General features: G+C 52.3%; 1 protein-coding gene across 9 annotated transcripts in view; it reads left to right on the plus strand.

Moving 5' to 3' along the window:
- Positions 1–15903, plus strand: part of TBL1X (transducin beta like 1 X-linked) — a 228954-nt gene that overhangs the window by 208986 nt on the left and 4065 nt on the right. For all 9 annotated transcript variants that reach the window (XM_060291953.2, XM_060291954.2, XM_060291951.2 and 6 more), the window contains 9 exons: positions 23–155; positions 535–676; positions 1455–1518; positions 1638–1735; positions 4011–4071; positions 9386–9507; positions 13040–13114; positions 13480–13607; positions 15352–15517. In XM_060291953.2, coding sequence (XP_060147936.1) covers positions 23–155; positions 535–676; positions 1455–1518; positions 1638–1735; positions 4011–4071; positions 9386–9507; positions 13040–13114; positions 13480–13607; positions 15352–15517 — 989 coding nt within the window. The remainder of the gene's footprint in view (positions 1–22; positions 156–534; positions 677–1454; positions 1519–1637; positions 1736–4010; positions 4072–9385; positions 9508–13039; positions 13115–13479; positions 13608–15351; positions 15518–15903) is intronic.

The raw sequence follows: 15903 nt of genomic DNA on the forward strand, positions 1-15903 counted from the left end.
CTTTCCCTGTTTCCTGTGACAGATAATCATTCGAAACCAATGGAAATAGACGGAGACGTGGAGATTCCACCCAATAAAGCCACCGTCCTTCGGGGCCATGAGTCTGAGGTGTTCATCTGTGCCTGGAACCCTGTCAGTGACCTCCTGGCTTCCGGGTAAGGGTGTCCGGCTGGGGGTGCCCAGGGTCTGGGTGTCCGAGTCCTCCCTCACAGGACATGCGCTCCCCCTCCGTACCTTGTTGGTGGCATCTTCCCAGTGAGTGCAGACCAGGGCTTGGGGCGCCCCGAGTACCTCAGGCTGTGCAGAAGTGCCCGGTCCAGCCGTTTTCTCAGCGGGCTGGGGAGCAATGCACAGACATTTCAAATCACTAAGTGCAAAAAAAAGGTCGGGAAGAGAAAACCACTGTGAGTCAGCGATATCGAAAAGACGGAGGACCCCGTGCCGAGGATGCCCGACCTAGCCAGACAGCAAGTAGTGATGAGCATTGCTGGCCCTGGGACCGGAAGCTGAATGCTGTGTGTGTTCCTTGCACAGATCTGGAGATTCAACCGCAAGGATATGGAACCTCAACGAAAACAGCAACGGGGGCTCCACGCAGCTCGTGCTGAGGCACTGTATACGGGAGGGGGGGCATGACGTCCCCAGTAACAAAGACGTCACCTCGCTGGACTGGAACGTAAGCCTCCGCCACCGCCCAGACCCTTGAACGTCTGTAAACCACAGCGAGGGCCGCCGTGGTGCTGATGGAGCCGGGCAGACGCAGGAAGGGGGCAGTATTGTTGGTCAGCCCACCTGGGGGGCTGGCCCCCGTTTCTGAGCGCTCCTCCCGAGGCCCTCCGTGTTGGCGGACCTCTAGCTGGGTGTTCCCTAGCCACACGTTGGCAGGATGGAGTCTGGTGGTTTTATCGGGGAACCCGTTCTGCTGGCGCTCTGTGAGTTGTCACGAAGGAAAGATGACTTTCCCCCCTGACGCTTCAGCACCTGTGTTACGTGCATTTAACACGTGAGAGACACAGAGCTCTCTGACTTCTTTTTTTTTTCTGATTGGAACATCTTTTGATTTTCTTGCCCTTTATCCTGTTTATGCATATTCTGTCATTTCACCGCCCTTCCCCACTGGCACATACTTTTAAGAGCTCACCTAAGTCTCCAGGAGTCTCACGCTAACTTTTCGTACCGTATTTTCACGGACGTCGTCAGTGGTGAGGGGTTGCGATCTGTTTTCCTTGCCCCCTCGCCTCCTTGATGGTTGTATACGGGGAGCCTGTTTGGTCTCACGTTTTCATTGAAGGGCAGTGCGAGCTAAAGTAGGCCAGCGTGACTGATGAGTCTCGTGACTGGGAACCTGTTGTTGACGTCAGGTGCTGCCGCCCAGGGATAATGCGAGGGGCCCTTTTCCACTGCTGCCCCTACTAAGCTGCTTCTGTCGCTCTGTGTTTCTCTCTGGCCTGCAGAGTGACGGCACACTGTTGGCTACAGGTTCCTATGATGGTTTTGCAAGAATATGGACGGAAGACGGTAAGTCCTGACGCCCTTGTGTTGGGGTCGGAGAGGAGGTGCTTGGCCTGTTGTCATCCGGGGAACAGACTGAGGCCCGGAAGTCACCCCGCTTGCTGTGTTTGTGTTTTACGTACCAGGTAACCTGGCCAGCACCTTAGGCCAACATAAAGGCCCCATCTTTGCCTTGAAATGGAACAAGAAGGGGAATTACATTTTGAGTGCTGGAGTAGACAAAGTGAGTGTTTGCTTAAGATACATTGCTGTCCTCTGTAGGTGCCTGTTTATGTTTAATCTCAGATAACATCATGCTTTCTACGAATTCTTAGAATTCTGCCTCCCGTTAAGAAATCAGAGGGATCTGTTTTGTTTGCTTCTGTGGTTTTGGTCTTAGTGTTCATTTCTAGCACATCGTGTCTTCATGTACCGTAGACTGCTCTACAGACCTTTATCAAAGCTCTCCCCCGGCCCGTCACACCTTTTTCCTTGAGGTTCATAGTTCACTGATAGAAAGAAGAAAATCCCCAAATTGCGTTTGTCCGCTGCTTGAAGAAGCCCGCTGGCGTGGGGTGTCCTCTGCATAAACTTACCCCACCCGCCCAGGGTGATCTTAGGAACACAAACGGTTTTCTCTCCCCAGGCTTCCGTTTTCCCAATCTGATGACTTGTTGCATCGCGCTGTAGACCGCAGGCTTCCCTGAGGGCAGGAGTAAGGTAGACACCCGTGCGAGGGGCGGGGCTCACTGGGATGATGTGGCCCTTTTCACAGAGGGGGAAATGGAGCCCCAGAGAACTTCACTAATTTGCCTCGGGACACATTGGTATAAAGTCGGATGGGAGACTCAGGCCCTGGACGCCAATAACAACTGCCCTGTAGCTTTCACACTCTGCCAGAGAATTCTTTGCATCTTCAGGTCCTCCCTGCCCCTGAGGCCGTTTTTTCTAATCATTTTGAATTTTCTACCTGATTATCTTCTGTTTCTACCAGGCGATGAACTGGATGGTTAGTGGAAATGCACATTTGGAATTCTAGTAGCCTCTGAGTCAGACACTATCTACCATGATTAGTCAACCGTGGCAGGAAGAATAGTTGCTTTCTGTAAAGTGATACGTTCTCGGGGAGGAAATGTAATTTAGGGATGTTGACTTTGACCTTCAGCGCGAGCTTAACCCAAAGTGGCTAAAATGTACTTCAGTTTCTTGAAAGCTTTTGTGTAAGGAATACTTTCTTTTGCCCAGTGCCTATTTAACGTTAAAACATCAACAAGTTGTTCCAATTATTGATGGTAGTAGGTGAAATTGTATCAGAATTGTGGAAGGGTTTATATGTTCTCTGCCTTGCCAGATTTGTGAGTGGCTCAATTAAGAAAAACAGTTATACTCCATCAAACAAAAAATCGTTGGGAATTCCCTGGCAGTCCAGTGGTCAGGACTCCGCACTTTCGCTGCCAAGGGCCCGGGTTCAGTTCCCGGTTGGGGAACTAAGATCCTATTAAGCTCTGCGGCGCAGCCCCCCAAAAAAAGCAAACTGTTAATTGGTCTGGAGCTGACCGAAAGTTTCAGAGACACTCATTGCTCTGAGTGCTTCCTCTGAAAATTACTGCTGTCGATACGAAATAGAACTAGTTCTTCTTAAAGTAAAATCTTTATTAAACGTCATTGACGGGGAGGTGTCAAGGTTCCAATTCAGTTGAAAATTCCAGTTGATTAAGAACTAATTCCAGTGGTCTTCATCGAGCTGCCAGATGGCTTCTTCCCTAAGTGTCTCCCAACATTAGTACGTTCTTAAGCATTTGTGATTTACTTTGTTTTCCGGGGAGGAGATCTTTTTTTTTTTTTCTCCTTATATATAGACCAATAAATCAGTGCCAGACCCCAGTGTAACCCAATTCTCTACTCTGTCTAGTGATCCCAATTCACGGAGTGAGTGACGGTCAGGGGAATTTTCAGAAATACCCATTTCTGCAGCTTTTCATTGGGAAAAGTGCCAAAAAGGTGTTTATCGTTACAGTTTTTTCAATAGTTTTTCATGTTTGGGGATAAGGGGGATTTCCCGCCAAAACTGGTAGTTTTGCGAATATCAGTTCCAGCTGCTGTGTCTGGTGGAGTAACCAGCGCATGTGGCCAACTTCATGAGTGTGACCCTCCGGATCGTTAAGTGTGTGAGAGACACCCTGGATTCCAAAGACACGGGTGAAAAAGAGAATGCCAGACATCTTGTTGATACGAGTATATGGATCTTATGTTGAAACGATAATATTTTCGCCATGCTGGAGTGAAATGAATTTTGTTAAAATTAGTTTTACTGGTTTCTTTTTTAATTTTTTCGTGTGGTGCCTGAACATTTTAAATTCCCTGTGTGACTTGCATGCTATTTATATAGTGTTGATTGGACAGTGCTGCTTTACAAAAAAGAGGGGCTCACTGCATTTTCTTATATCATAAATTTTACTAGAGAAAACTTTGCAAGAAGAAGAGTAACTAACTTTTTTTTTTTTTTTTGCGGAGCACAGACAACAATAATTTGGGATGCCCACACAGGAGAGGCCAAACAGCAGTTTCCGTTTCATTCCGGTGAGTATTTTTTTAAATTTCCCTTTTTATTCTTTGTCATTCAAAAATAATAATTCAGAGTCCTAGGAGGTGTCCCTTAAAGTAATGGTGAACGCTTAGAGGATGGCAGGCACGGAATGTAGCTGGTAGGGAGGAAACCCTTCTCACAGGAAGCACTGCTCTTGAGGCCTCCAACATACAGATGCCCTTGGCGCTCGCTCGCTCAAAAGTTTCATTGCAAAGCTGCGAACCAGCCCCAGAACTGGTGTGGGCTCCCTTCTGCTGCTGCCCCAAGGGCGCTGTGTCAGGGGCGTCCCTAAGACCTCGCCCGGCGTCAGCAGTTCACCCAGGACGACTCCCAGGGCGTGCAGCTGAATTCATAGCGCAGATGTATTACAGTAAAAGGATACAAAGCAATGTCAGCAGAGGGCAAAGGCACATGGGGCGAGATCCAGACCTTCCAAAGGTTGTCTCCTGATGGAGTCGCGTAGGACGTGCTGGGTTCCCCCGGAAGCAGGCGGTGATCATGCGTGTGACAGGTCGTGTGAAGTCAGCAGAGCCTGTGCCCAGCATTTCTGGTTCGTAGGCACCCTGTGCCCGCCTGCACCCGAATGCTTCACTCCCAGGAGGAGCGTGGGATTCAGTATAAACCACGTTGTTTGCACAGACGGTGGAGGCACAGAAGCCGTTCTTACCAGTTAGGGCATGGTGGGAAGTCCGAATTCCCAGACTCGGGCCAACGCCATCCTTGCCGCCAAGCCTTCCTACAGGGAGCAGCGTCAGGCCTGCAGTGGTCTTGCCTGCACGGATGTGTAGCTGCTGTTCTCAACCACACACGTCTGTGTGTGTGTTGGGTCCTCACCAGGCCACGTGGGGCAGCCAGGGGTCTAGGGAGTCCAGATTCCCAGATTCCCCCCTGATGCTTCATGTTCCGTGGGACTGAGTCCTGTTGTTAGATGTGGTCTCTTATCTGAGGACAGAGGTGGAAACTAATAAACTGTTGGGAGAAGCTGGCTTGAAGTCGCCAGCAGGGCGTAGGTGCCGCTTCCCTTCACGGGAGGCGTCTGCTCCACTGAGAGGGAATCGCTGAGTGTACAGGGTGAACGTTTTACTGTGTCAGGTGGCCCCGGGACAGTGTTTAGGAGGGGAGCAGAGGGGCTTTCCTGCTGGGTATTTCTGGGTGCCTGGCGATGGTCTGAACCAGAGGACTGGCCCCGAGGACTCCCCAGGACGGTGCATCTCCTCCGTGCCCAGGGAGGGCTCTACGCGGGGGACATGGTCCTGCAGGGAGCAGACTAAGAGGAAAGGTCCCGACCAGGCCTTGACACGACTGGGACACGTGCGTGGACGCCAGCATCTGTGACTCCACGCGGCACTCCGTTCCCTCCTGACGGAGACAGGCCTGGGAGGCGCCGGCTTGCACCCCGCTACCCCGGAGAGGCAGCCCACCTCTTCCACGGCTGTCCTTGGGACCACACCGGACACACCTGCTGGGGCTGCCAGTGAATTTTCTTGTTGCTTTAATCTGATACCATTGATGATGTGGAAGTTGGTGGACGTTTTATAGAATATATTTCCCCACGAGGAAATGGGCAGGGCTCCAAGAGCAGGCAGCTTGGCATCCCGACCTGTCTGTCTGTGTCTGTGTGTCTGTGTCTGTGTGTGTGTGTGTGTGTGTGTGTGTATGTGTCTGTGTGTGTGTCTGTGTCTGTGTGTGTGTACGTGTCTGTGTGTGTGTCTGTGTGTGTACGTGTCTCTGTGTGTGTCTGTGTCTGTGTGTGTGTGTGTATGTGTGTGTGTGTGTCTGTGTGTCTGTGTGTGTGTCTGTGTCTGTGTGTGCCTGTGTGTGTGTGTCTGTGTGTGTGTCTGTGTCTGTGTGTGTGCCTGTGTGTGTGTGTATGCGCCTGTGTGTGCACGTGTCTGTGTATGTGTGTGTCTGTGTGTGTGTACGTGTCTGTGTGTGTGTGTGTCTGTGTGTGTGTGTGTCTGTGCCTGTGTGTGTGTGTGTATGTGTGTGTGTGTGTCTGTGTGTGTGTGTGCCTGTGTGTGTGTATGCGCCTGTGTGTGTACGTGTCTGTGTGTGTGTGTGTCTGTGCCTGTGTGTCTGTGTGTCTGTGTGTCTGTGTCTGTGTGTGTGTGTGTGCCTGTGTGTGTCTGTGTGTGTGTCTGTGTCTGTGTGTGTGTGTGTATACGCCTGTGTGTGTACGTGTCTGTGTGTGTCTGTGTGTGTGTCTGTGCCTGTGTGTGTGTGCCTGTGTGTGTGTGCCTGTGTGTGTACGTGTCTGTGTGTGTGTCTGTGCCTGTGTGTGTCTGTGTGTGTGTGTGTGTCTGTGTCTCTGTGTGTGTGTGTTTGGAGCGGGCAGAATGTACAAAGCACTCCCCACTGTCTAGCTGCACGACATTTCTGTCACCCGTAAGGAGACCCCTTGCCCGTGAAGAGCTCGCTCTCCCTTCCCCCTTTCCCCATCCCCGGCACCCCCGTCTCCAGGTTTTGATCTGTGTGTGTCGTCTCCATGTCAGACCTCTGTGCTGTAGACTCTGCAGACCAAAGCAAGTGAGCCTGGTGGGTTTCCATCGTGTTTGGCATAATCCCAAGACCATCCCTACCTCTGCTGCCAGGACGGATGCAGTGACAGGGCAGAGGCGTAGAACCCCAGGTGTGCTGACTTCTGTGCTCGCGTGGTGGGGGATATCTGTGATGAAGAGAGCTCTGGCTTCTGTTTTTCAGAGGATGATTTGCCCAAAATAGCCATCAGTAAGGTTCGTCTAACAGTTTTATCTTAAGAGTTCGTGTACCAAGGCTTCCAGTGGAAATTAGTATTCCCAGAGCATTCCCAAGGTCCATGCGACGGCTTTCCATCCCGCAGACCACATGCCTCTTGTGTCCTGAGAGAGCTTCTCAGCTGCGGTGTTGCTGCCCACGAGGTCGACCCGTATCCCGTTGCTGGGGCAGGAAGCTCTGTGTGTTCTCTGCTCTTTCTTTGCGGTGACAAGTGGTGTGGTAGAGACTGTCCAGGATGGAAGGAAAGAAACGGTGCTGTTTTTCAGGAGGAAGCGCAGGCAGGGAGAGCGGTAGGGGCACCTTTCCTTAGCATTTGATGGGTTGATCTGTGAAACCGCCTTGCCCCGTAGGTGTTCGCCATGAAGGCCTGGTGGGGCGCGTCCGCTGTTTACCAACAGCAGGAAGTGTCAGCTCAGAGCCTGACGGCGTTCCCCCGCTCAGCAGTGACAAGGAAGTGTTACCAATCGACTACTGATAACACGCGACGGCTTGGATAGGTTCTCAAGGGGGTTCTGCCGCATGGAAAAAGCCCGTCTGCAAGGGTCACGTGCTGGATGACGCCATTGACATAACATTCTCGAAATGACGAAATTTTAGATGTGGAGCCAGAGTTGAGGGGTGGTCCAGGGAGGGCTTGGTGTGCTGATAACGTGGCACAGGGAGGTCCTCGTGGTGATGGAACAGGGTTCCGGATCTTGACTGCGGTGGTCGTTACACAGGCCTGCGCGTGTGATCCAACAGTGCCGCACTGCGCACACGTGGCGCGCGTTCACCTTCTGGGTCTGGGCGTTGTACTGTAGGGGCATAAGATGCCACCAGTGGGGGAGGGGTACAACGTGGGGCCTCTATTACATCTCTGCAGCGTCCTGCGATTCCGTAAGCATTTCAAAATTAAATTTTGTTTTTTAAAAAAACAAAGTAATGCTTGGCTGTACCTAGACTGCTGCCGACGGTCAAACCTCATTGGCCAAGTGTGGGCAGGGAGGCCACACAGACCCCCAGCATAGCTTAGCCCCACCCACACTGGATGGTGAGCTCCCGGGGGGAGGGCAGGGTCCTGGCAGCAGCATCGGCGCAGAATGGGGCCAGACACCTGAGCACACAGCGTCCTCCGTTTAGATGGCACGGGTGCAGCGCACGTTAATTCTTAACGGCCAGGTGCTGGTCACCAGCCCCCGAAACGCCCGCCAGATGGTCCCTCTTCCAGGCGTATTAATTGCACACACCGCTGCAGAGGCTGGCCCGGGAATTCGTGATTTGGCTCCTGCAGTGTCGTAAACAGCAGCGGCTGCGGCTTTGCTCTTCGCGCTCTGGCTCCCGGGAACATCCTTCTGACCAAGTGGATCCGGTTCCTTTGTTCCACTGGGCACACGTAGGAAATGCAGCAGAAACTGTGGGCCCGTGCTGAACCGCTCTGCAGGGGGTGTGACACACAGAGATGCACGCCCTGGGGTGTTGAAAGAGCCTGCTGCCTCCCGGCCACATCCTCCCACCCGTAGCCTCTGTGTGGGGACAGAGCTGGACAGGGGAGCCAAGGGGATCCAGCCCTGCGGCTGTGGAAGGCTGGCGCGTGTGCACGGGTGCACCTCTTGCTTTAAGGCTGAGCACGGGAGGGGCAGTCCGAGTTAGCGTATCCTGAGGAAGCTGGATTCTTCTCCCAATTCAGTGCTGACCTGCCTGTAAGAAACACACGTGGGACATGGTCAGGGATCGATCTGTCGATGAAGATCTCACCAGGGGCTTGCAGGACTTAACCCTCTGTGTGTCCAGAAACAAGGAAGCGTGTGGAGAGAACAAGGATGCTGAGTAGTCTCTCGGGGAGGTCGGGAGAAGGGAAGAGGGCCGTCACCATCCCCCAAACCTCACAGAGCTCTTGGAGCCACTCGCCCCTGAGAAAGGCCCAGGAGCCAGAGGCAGCGTTCACCATAAGGTCACTTGCGTCCCCTCAGGCTGTCCCCTTGTCAACGATGAGCATCCTCCAGTTGGTGGAATGCATTCATTGTGTGGTGGGGGATTTTTTGGGGCCGCGGCACGTGGCCTGCAGGATTTCAGTTCCCCAGCCAGGGATGGAACCCGGGCCCTCGGCAGGGAGAGCACGGAGTCCTAACCGCTGGACCACCAGGGAAGTCCCTGTGGGAGATTTTCTCAGTGCGGATACCTTGAACACAGGGTATGAAATCTTTTTCCTCTCCTCTCTACCTAAAACACATCCAGTCAGCCCAGCACAGTGATATTCCTGGGAGCGGCAAGGTGCGGGGGAAGACGGCGTGCTTCTCCCCTACCCTGTCTCACCTGTGCCAGGGGAGCAAAAGACTGCGCTTATGCCGCCCGAGGTGTCACGGGGTCTCGCTCCGGAGGCCTCTGGGCATCCCTCCAAATGGGAAGGACAGACTTTCAGGTCTGTGGGGGACAGAGGCTGTGTTCACACTGGGGGTGCTGCTTTATCTTGTCCTTAGGCATCTTGACTGTGCTGTTACTTCTTCTAAGTCGCCTGAGCTCTGTGCACAACTGCTAAATGCAAATGATCCCCCCTGACCATTTGCTGCTCCACAGCCCCTGCCCTTGACGTGGATTGGCAGAACAACACTACCTTTGCTTCGTGTAGCACAGACATGTGTATCCACGTCTGCAGACTCGGCTGTGACCGCCCGGTCAAAACGTTCCAGGGACACACAGTAAGTGCGAGTTCTGACTGTGGGGCTCAGGTTCGTGCGAATGTGCTGGGAGCTGGGAGCTGGCTCCTCTCTGCCTAGAGTTAAAGGATGCTGTGACTGCAGACCAGTTCTTGTGCAGCCCACTGCTCCTTGGGCTGTTGCAGCTATCTCAGGTGATTGGCTAACCCAGTTATCCATCTGGGAAGGCAGTGTAAAAAAAAAAAGTGACCTGAGATGAGCCAGATGTTGGATTTTGCAGGAAAGACTTTAAAGTAGCTATTATTAGACTGTGTGAGGAAACAAAGGAAAGGCTGTTTGTAATGAGTGAATAGATGCAGAAGGGCAGCAGAGGAAGGAAAACTGTTCTTAAAACAGTCAAGGAGAAATCTCAGAATTGAGAGGTAGAATGTCTGAAGTGAAAATCTTAATGGATGGTGGAGGGATTGCAGAAATAAGGTTAGTAAACCTGAAGAGAGATCACAGAAGCTAGCCAATTTGAAGAACTGATAAAAGATTGAACAAATGAATAGAGGCTTAATGACCTACGAGACAGTGTGAAGAGCTCTAGCATATATGTGTAATGGAGAGAGAAGAAAAGAATGGAACAGAAAAATTATTTGAAACGATGATTTTGCCAAATTTTCCTAAATTTGGTGGAAAACAACATTCAATCCAAGAAACTCAAGACACCAGCTGACTTCTCACTGAATTCCTTTTTTTAATTAATTAATTTTTTTTATCGAGGTGTAGTTAATTTACAATATTATATAAGTTTCAGGTGTACAACATAGCGATTCAAATTTTTGAAGATTATAATCTATTTATAGTTATTATAAAATATTGGGTATATTCCCTGTGCTGTACACTATATCCTTGTAGCTTATCTATTTTATGCGTAATAGTTTGTACCTCTTAATCCCCTCCCCCTGTCTTGCCCCTCCCCCTTCCCTCTCCCCAGCAATAACCGTTAACTTGTTCTCTGTATCTGTGAGTCTGCTTCTTTTTTCTTTTTTTTCTTTTTCGCGGTACGGGGGCCTCTCACTGCTGTGGCCTCTCCCGTTGCGGAGCACAGGCTCCGGACGCGCAGGCTCAGCGGCCATGGCTCACGGGCCCAGCCGCTCCGCGGCATGTGGAATCCTCCCGGACCGGGGCACGAACCCGCGTCCCCTGCATCGACAGGCGGGCTCTCAACCACTGCGCCACCAGGGAAGCCCTGCTTCTTTTTTCTTATATTCACTAGTTTGTTGTATTTTTTTGGATTCCACATATAAGTGATAGCGTACGATATTTGTCTGACTTAGTTTATTCACTAAGCACAACACCCTCCAAGTTCATGTTGTTGCCAGCGGCAGAATTTCATTCTTTTCTTGTCTGAGTAGTATTCCGTGTCTGTGTGTGTGTGTGTACCACATTTTCCTTATCCACTCATCTGTTGATGGACACTTAGGTTGCTTCCATGTCTTGGCTATTGTAAATAACGCTGCTGTGAACATTGAGGTGCGTGTGTCTTTTCAAATTAGCGTTTTTGTTCTCTGGATGCATCATCAGATCCTCCCGCATAGCCCATGAGGCTCTTTGCAGCCTTTCCCTGGCAGATCCCTCTAGTGTGCAACGCCCCCGCCTCTACCCCGGTCCTCCTGGAGGACCTGCTGGCTTTGAGCGCCTCACACCTGCACTGTTCCCCACCTTTGACTCACGGCGTCCCTTGCCACTAACTTACCTGACATAAGTTGCGTTGTCCTTGGCACTTGCGTTCCCTTAGTACCCACTTCCTCCAGCATCTGTCCCTACAGGTCCCTGCTTCCAAAAGAAGGTTCTTTCAGAGCCCAGGGACCAGTTGTCCCGTTACCATCTTGTCGTGGCTATAAACAGACCCTTCTTTTTTAATTTTTCTGACCTAAACTTACTTCTCCTCTACGCCTAGACCGTCCCTGAGCTTTCACTAGGAAATCTTTGTGACTTGCCGTATGCCCCATTCGGGACTTTTGTGCCATCGCACCACCTGGCTCTTTAAACGGGTCTCATTGCAGCCCATCATTCCACACACGCTGTGAGCTAAATGTAGTTGAGCTGATTTCTTCCCGAGACCCCGTGAGCCGTTTCTGGGTGCTTTCTGGGAATTGTGACTTGGGCTGCAGAGGGAGGGAGAGGAAAGTCCACTTGCACCCTGGAAGATGAGAGGGGGTTCGACTGGGGACAGTCAGTGGGCACCAGCTCCCTCTTGCAGGCAGGTCCTTGGAGATGCGCCCTCGGGTTCTGTTCTCAGCAGTTACACTCAGAGCCTCCCACGCTGCCCTTGTCCCCGGTGCGCACCTCTCACCAGGCACCACCTCTCTTGGTGTCCTCCTGGGTCCGCTTGCCTGTGCACACACACTCTGTCCGACCACCTCGACCTCCCGGGCTCACCCACAGGCCTGCTCCTTGTACTGCAGGCTCCAATCCCTCCCTTTTTTCTGGGCCTTCCACCACGGGTACCACATGGAACACAGACGCGGCCTTATCCCTCCCTGTCTCGCACCGTTCAGCACTCAGTGCCCTTAGCAAGTGGCGTGACCATTACCATTTATCATCCAAACCAGAGCACTTAGCAGCGTGGGGTTAATTGGGAAGTTAATTATGGGTGTGAAATGAGTTAATTGTTAGGCCGCAGCAACAGGCATGAGGGAACGGGACGGGGCTCCACGGCCCCCTACTAGAAATGGGAGGCCCGAGACCCGCGCTGGCTCCCGCCGTCTCTCCCCGGCCCACCCCGCCGGGCACATCGTTCCCCGCCTCCACTCAGCTGCAGGCGGCTCCCTTGCCCACGGGAGCATTTGCCTCGTCCTCCAGGATTTAGCCTCGAGGTCCCCTGGCCTCCAGAACCGGAAGGCCGCCTGCGGCCTTGTTCCTTTCTGCGCCTCCCCCCCCCACCCCCCACCCCCGGTCCCCTTCGCATACTGGCCCGCCTGCTAGAGCTTTCCATATGGGCCGAGTTACGGCGTTCTGTTTACTTGGCTCTGTTTGCTCTGGAAGTAGCCAGGTAACGTGTGCTCGTCTGCGTGTGTGTGTTCAGGTCACATCGTCTTGGGCCTGGGTTTACCCCTCTGGCAACCTTGCTTCTTTACGTTTCCTCCCCCTCCACTCAGCACCAAAAGAGACATGTCCTGACAGATTTAGACAGAGCGGGCAGCTGCTGTATCAAGAGTGAGCAGGAAAATGACTTTCCGAGTCAGCTTTAAAATAACTTACAGGTCTTCCTGGTTTTACGTGCTGCCCTTACGCTGTGTAAATTCATTCGGCTTCCTTCCTAGTGGTGATTTTTTTTTTTTCCTTAGAGAACTGAGATGGGGGTGGCTGGTTATGTGTGGCACACGGCTGTACATTTTGTATCACGGAGCTAGGCGGAGTAAGGAAAGGGGGCATGTGCACGTGGCCTGGGCGTGTTCTTTTCTATCCAGGGTGGATGCAAGTAAGCTTTTTGCAGAGAGGACGGTGCGCTCCTTCCCCCTGCTGGAAGGTTGTATTACTGCGCCCAGGCCCTTCTTTCTTTTTGAAACCCTTTCCTCTCTTTCAGAATGAGGTCAATGCCATCAAATGGGACCCTTCTGGGATGTTGCTAGCATCCTGCTCTGATGACATGACATTAAAGGTAAAGCATTCTAAAAGGCTGAGCCGTTTGACCCCAGACGACCCCCTGTACTCAGTGCTGGTCTTAACATTCACTGCTCCCCCGGCTGCATATTCTGTTCTGAGCGCTGTTCCCACTTGGCAAATGGCAAGTCGCTGTCCTGCAGTGACCTCCTGCTTCATCCTGCCCTTCCTGCGGCCTTTCTCATGGGTGCCCCCTAGTGTTCAGCCGGCCCCTCTGCTGGCCAGTCTGCCAGCTGCCCACCCCGCTGGGCGTGAGCTTCCCAGAGGCGAGAACCTAAGGAACGCTCCCAGCAGGGATGGTGGAGAACCTCCCCCAGTGGGAGAAGCAGCCGTTGCTCACCTTGTCCCCAATGTGTTCTCTAGATCTGGAGTATGAAGCAGGATACGTGTGTTCATGACCTTCAAGCTCACAGCAAAGAAATATATACCATAAAGTGGAGTCCCACCGGGCCAGCCACCAGCAACCCCAACTCCAACATCATGCTAGCAAGGTAAAGGGGAGACAGCCCTCAGCCCGGTCTCGGTTCCTAAAAGTAGCCGTGCTCACTGTGGCTGAGCCAGCAACATGGCCGGGAAACGTTATTCATATCCAGAGAGCCCAGAAAATGTTGCCAGGTTGTCTTCCAAATGTGCTTACACCCTTCCAAAGAACGGAGAGGCGGCTGATTTTGAAAGGGCCCCGAGACATAAATTATCACGTGACGGCTAACTTGAGGTAAGGACGGTCTTAACCATGAGGCTGGTGAGAGGAATCAATACATGTCCGGGCCCCCGGCACTTTGCTTTCCTGATGGAGAAAGGAAACAATTCAGCTTGGACCTCGGGCTTGGTGTACTTGGTTCAACTTGGAGCTGCAGGTGGTGACAATGCTGAATGGTGGTAAAGTCTCCCCAGCCGCAGCCAGATCTGACCTAACCGTTTATACAGTGAACGCCCCCCTCCCGCCAGCACACCAGCATTGGAGGCAGAGGAGTGGCCAGTCAGTCAGATGCCAGAATTGGGAAGAGTGGTTGTAAGTCACCACAGTGGCCTCCGCAGAACTACGTCACTTAGGCTGCGGTCAGCAGACTTGTCCCCGCGCTCATTGGACCCCATGCACGATATAACGTTCCAATCCCAATATGATATTTTAACACGAACCTTTAGAAAAACGAACTAAAGAGATTCTGAGGCTGAATTTCCGGATTACTTAGGGGTCCGGAGACCGTGATCCAACAGAGCGTGGGTGTGTGTTTAGCTGTTTGGCCTGGGAAAGACCAGGCTTGCAAGGAATGTTTCCCTGCCAGGAAGCACGAGTGGGTTGGTTCTGTATAGGTGCAGAGAACAGGGTTGTGGGGAGAAGTGGCAGGTGGCATGGCCCTCCTATAAATGAGGGAGAGCCCTCCGTCTTTGTGGTGTAGCTGTGGGGTGGGCGGCCTCACCCGGCAGCAAGGACTCTTGGAACTGAGAGGACCGACCCCAGGCCACCTGTTAGAAAACACTGGATGGAAGTCCCACATCGGCTGAAAGGCCGATCCAGAAAGACACGAAGGCTGTTACTCTCTTACTTCAAGTAACTGTCGTGAAATCCACTTAAATGTCTAGGGTACAGATTTTCTTTATAACTTGGAAGGTGCTTTGTATCACGTGGCACCCGTTACGAGCGTAAGCGGTCGTTCTACTTAACGAGCATAGAGGGACATGCTGCTGCCTGGAAGCCCCTGCAGAGAGAAGGAGCGCCGGGTGAAGCATCTTTGTGCTGTGTACTCTTCTTTCAAATTTGGAAATTACTGAAATTTGCAGCTCCCAGGAGTGCGATTGTGTATTTGGATGCAATTATATTTTAATTCTGTACTCGCTCGGTTTGGTATTTCCCCAAATACGGCTCTCAGCACTGTTTTAGTTGGCAACGATAGATGTTGTGTTGGTAAGTTGTGGGAGCACTTTAGAAAATGTAGTGAATACAAAAGTACGTATCATTCATATCTTAGAAAAACACACAGACAAATGAGTATGGACGTCAGTTTGTTTCCCTCGTAACAGCACCCAAAAAAAGGAGAAGATTTGTTTTACGACCGTGGCTTTGTTTTCAGTGTATCTGGTTCACGGTTTAGAAGAGGAAGAGTGTACCCGCTTGTTGTCTCGAAACGTAAGAGCCAGGAAGGGAGAGCAGCGCCTGCTGTCCGTGCCGCGTCTTAGGGAAACAGTCGGGACCCCGCGTGTGTTGTGGTGACGTTTTCTCTCCCGTCTTTCCAGTGCTTCGTTCGACTCTACAGTTCGACTGTGGGACGTGGAGCGGGGTGTTTGCATCCACACACTCACCAAACACCAGGAACCAGTCTATAGTGTAGCTTTTAGCCCCGACGGGAAGCACTTGGCCAGCGGCTCCTTTGACAAGTGTGTGCACATCTGGAACACTCAGGTAATTCCCTGATTCCCACTGCCCACTCCTCTCCAGAGGGAGCGCCCCCACAGTCGTGTTTTTGGTGGCCCACGCCCAGAACGGCAACCAGGGAATGAGTGTGTGCTCAGGAATGCCTCACCTCAGACGCGGAGCCGTGACACAAACCCCAGCTCCCCGGGTGGACCCCAGACCCGGTGCCATCTGCCCTGTGTTCCGTGGGGGCGGTCGGTCTTCCCCGCCAGGGACGCCCATCGACTCGTTGCTTTTTCTGAGTCCTTGGCGGGCAAGCCCTCCACCTGCCTCTTCCTTCTCTTGGGCATGAGCAGTCACCTTGGAAGATCGTAACCCAGTCATCTTCCCACCCGAGACGCTGCCCTGTGGGTACTGAGGTCTAGGTCAGAAGT

Source organism: Globicephala melas, chromosome X (assembly GCF_963455315.2).
Source record: "Globicephala melas chromosome X, mGloMel1.2, whole genome shotgun sequence".
NCBI lineage: Eukaryota > Metazoa > Chordata > Mammalia > Artiodactyla > Delphinidae > Globicephala > Globicephala melas.